The sequence below is a fragment of the Montipora capricornis genome, chromosome 9 (genome assembly GCF_036669925.1).
Source record: "Montipora capricornis isolate CH-2021 chromosome 9, ASM3666992v2, whole genome shotgun sequence".
Lineage (NCBI taxonomy): Eukaryota > Metazoa > Cnidaria > Anthozoa > Scleractinia > Acroporidae > Montipora > Montipora capricornis.
In genome coordinates, this window is record NC_090891.1 from 36,436,419 (window position 1) to 36,440,670 (window position 4,252).

Genomic DNA, 4,252 nt, shown 5'->3' on the forward strand with positions numbered 1-4,252 from the left:
AAACGCTAGTATAAACGGTGATCAGTACGTAAGAATACTATTTAAAAATACAATTCTCCATCGATACAAGTTAAGATTAAATTGAAAATTACCTTATACACTACATTTGTGTTGTGCCTTATCTGATTGTATTAAAAGTTCAAAAGTTTTCATTTTAAAAATTCTCAGCGTTTCACAAGCACGCAGTTCTTCGGGGAGGTCATTCCATTCCTTTGCAGCGGCAAACTAGAATGTTGACTGGCCCATAGCTGTTTTGTATCTTGGGAGATGAAGCAGGGGCGGATCTAGGGTGCAACCCCCCCCCCTCCCCCCCATTCTTCCCTGAGATGACCTGCGGCTTTCTAATACAACTGGTATTCTGCAAAGGAAAAAAAAACGTCACCAATCAGCTACGCCATTCCTTAGAAGTGCACCCTCTCCTAAGAAAAATCCTGGATCCGCCCCTGTGAAGTTCTTTACCATCTCTGAGGGCTTTACGGCTAAGTTCTGATCTCAATGCAAAATACTCTTGAAGTTGCCTGGGACAATAACAGTCATGTACGATTTTATATACTAGTTGGAGACGTAAATAACGGCGCCTGTTAAATAATGTTAACAGGCCAAGTCCCCCCACCCAATGACTGTGTGCACGTTAAGTGATTTGTTCGCAAAATTATCCGCATTGCTTTGTTTTGCAACCTTTCCAGAAAATCGGAGTTCTTCTTGCTGCAAAAACCCCATACGATGCAGCCATAGTCTAAAATAGGTAAAATTGTCATTTTATAAGTTTTCAATCAAATAGCAGGGCTAAGAAAAGATGAAGTTCTATTTAAAAGTTTCAATTTAGGATAAACTCTCGAGGCAATATATGACACATAATCTACCACCACGCCAAGATACTTAAAATGTCTCTGCTGTTTTAATTAATATTGAGTCTCCGCAAAAAATATTAATATCCTGGCTGATTTTAAGTGCTTTGTGGGACGCAATAATCATGGCATCCGATTATGAGGCTATTCCTACAAAACCAGTGTCTGACGCAATTGAGGTCCTTGTTGCCATTGTACACAGCTAAATCAATATTTTTCGAGCTGGAATGCATCTCAGTATCGTCTGCTTATAACGAGAGAGTGGACGTATGACATGCTTTCGATATGTTGTTAATGTGAATATTAAATAGCGCTGGTCCTAAAACTGATCCCTGCGAGATGCCAAAAGAAAGACGCATGAGATCTGAATGAGATATCGGTTAGAATTCGGTTACAGGAACTAAAAATAAGCAATAGGTTTGACTTGTCATAAAAGTCCTGGGGCTTTCACCTATTCACTCGATCCGTGTTATTTCCTTCTGCTAAGTTGTAAGTTCATGATAAGAAAACGTCACGCTTGGCATTGAATATAAGCAAGGTCATGTTAATATTGGTTCGATAAATCAAAATAAAGTACCAGGCGAATGGAAGGTCTTTTATTCTCTTTTCCTGTTGACAAAGGTGCGGACGACATTGGGATTTGTTAAAAACCACAAAACTACCGGAAAAATCCGATTTGATCTCTGTACAGTGTCTCCAATTATTGCCCCAGCATGGTCTCTCTTATCGCAGCGGAAGATCGCTATGGGCAAATTTTAGCGGACCGACTGTCTCGCTAGAATTCTTCCCAAAACTTCTCTTAGTGGCCTCCATCGTAATATTTTGAAGCATACCAGATAGCAACTGAGAAAGGGAGCCGCGTGCAAAAAAAAAAAGTCAATTCTCTCCTCTTGATACGACGCTTGCTTTGCTCGTATGCTAGACTTTGCGAGCGAAATTTGCGATTGCGATAAGCTCTGGTTACAAGGATTGGAAGAAAAAAACGAAAGAAAGAAAAAAAAAAAAAAAAAAAAAAGAAGAAAAATCGATACCAAAACGAAAAACCGATAGTCTTTTTTGCTCAAACAGAAAACCAGCTGCGAAAAGTAGTAAGGAAAAACCGTGCGGCCAAACGGTAACAGATCACAAAACCAAAACACCGAACCTTTTCTTATGCAAACTCGGAAACGCCAACATCCCTCTCGATAAAGAATTGGTTTTTGAGCTGATTCTTATCAAGCCTGAGGGTAAGATGTAAATTGTCAGTGTAAATTAAATAACTCGTATTGCATGATGGTTCTAGTCCTACCTGACACACTGGAAATTAACCGTCAGTTTTTAAACTTTTATTGAGCCCTGAGTCCGGCTCTTGTCATTTACATTTTCGACATTCACACAGGCAAAGAACGTGTCCATCCAGTTTTTCGAATCTTTCTCTCACGCCGCTCTACTGGGACTGCGTGAGAAGGCACAAAAACCTTTACCAATGGATACATGGTTCAATATATCTGGATGGTTGCTTTCCAGCTTAGCTGCAGCCGGGAACGTCTTTGTGATAATTGTAATCGTCGGAACTCATCGACTTCATTGCTCGACGAACTGGCTCATTTTATCGTTGGCAGTAGCGGATTTTGGTGTAGGAGTTGTCGTTTATCCATGGGCATATATATGCGATAATTGTTTGCATTGCAATTTGAATGTATACATGGCTTTTTATTGGTTTTTTGTTCACTCATCGGCCACAAACCTTTGTGCTTTAACCTGGGATCGCTATACTGCAACTGTTCACCCTTTTAAATACCCTTCTTGTACGACTGCCAGACAGCCTGCGAGGGCAGTATTGCTGGTATGGATTGGCCCTTCAATAATTTCGCTTTCCCTTTTGTTGGGAATGTACTTGACGAGCTCTACCACAGGTTTGAAGATCCTCCGCCTAATCGGAGTATCAGCCTTCAGCATAACAGCCTGTATTTTGCTTTTATATGGTGTTACGCGTGTCCTTTTCGTTGCGCTGAAAAAAGCAAGGCAGGATTCAGTTTCGCTCAGTCATCTTCGACCTGAAAGGCAACTGGATTCTCAAAATGATGACGAAACATTCAGGGAATCTACACTCCCCCGAAGACACAAAAGGCACAGTACTGCTTTCTTTTTAATTGCCATAGTCATGTTCTTTCTAGGTTGTCATGTGGCAGTTAATTATTTGGTTCTTTGCATCACTTTCTCTTGCCATGTGTCGCATATACCGCCACGAATTGTCACTTGCTTGTTGGTAATAAATTCCGCCGCGAACCCAATAGTCTACGCATTTTTAAAGCCGGACATCAAAGCCGAATTCAAGAAGATCATTCGCAGGAGGAAGCCAAGAGCAGATGACAGAACCAGCGTTTAAAACAATAGGGCACTCCAGTACACACCTGTACATATTTGTTGGCTATTGTCATCGTGTTAAGTTTGAAACTGTACATGCATTAATTTAATTGAGGCCCGAAAGTTAGGTTCGTTAAACCTATAAACGTGCAACTGGTATCGTAAATTCATTTCTTGTAAATTTATTGAAAATTTATTAAATAATATACGACCCGTTTGATTTTCAGAAACATTGACGATAGAAACGCGGCTCGATCCTTTCCTCTGTGTTTATACTAACTGTCAAAATGCTAATGCCGTGATAAGTGGTATAAAATGCTAATGAGGATAAAATTATTATTTTTTTTAATTGTAGCGTGGATCAGTTCACCTTCTGCTCTCCAGGCCTTCAGTTGATTTATTTTTCTGTAAAGGCCTAATATTGGAGACGAACCAATAGCTCACGCGCTTCCTGCGAAATGGGGATTATCGTCATGGCTCCTTTTCCCTGAGCCTGAGAAAACCCCCTGAGATACTGACAATGAATGTCCAGCTTTCCTTTCATTGCATTTACTTCTTCTGGGCGTCATTGAAAAATGCTTTCAATTCACTTCTTGGCATTAATTGCGTTGGATTGCTTTTTGTACAGGAATATTAATCGAAATTGAAAATGAAATTATGGCTTTGTCAATTTATGTTGAAGCTGCAGAAGACGACATTGAAAACCATCCATCCAGAGATTAGAAATCTCAACTCCAAGTTGATCATTTCGGGAATAAGTAATTTTGCTAGTCTTTTCTGAATATAATACCCGACGCTCTATTAAATATGATCCTTCTACTACTCCGGCCCCGCCCTAAGTTAAGTGTTTTTTCCCCTGTTTGAAATATCAATTTAAAAGAATAATGGACTGTCTTTGATGAGCACAAAGTTTTTGTTTCTGTTGTAATGCATGATAAAAAAAAGGCGTAATTTGTCAGCCCTTCGAATAGCATTTCCGAGTTCATGTCTGCCTCCTCTTCAAAGCGAGTTTAGGGGTACGTTCGATTGACCGTATTCTGGAATAGGAATACATGGAA

General features: G+C 39.9%; 1 protein-coding gene across 1 annotated transcript; it reads left to right on the forward strand.

Moving 5' to 3' along the window:
* Window positions 1-1,294: 1,294 nt before the first annotated feature.
* Window positions 1,295-3,505, forward strand: LOC138015908 (trace amine-associated receptor 9-like). Its single transcript, XM_068863035.1, has one exon. The coding sequence runs from the start codon at window positions 2,314-2,316 to the stop codon at window positions 3,214-3,216; it is 903 nt and encodes a 300-aa protein (XP_068719136.1). The 5' UTR covers window positions 1,295-2,313; the 3' UTR covers window positions 3,217-3,505.
* Window positions 3,506-4,252: the final 747 nt, after the last annotated feature.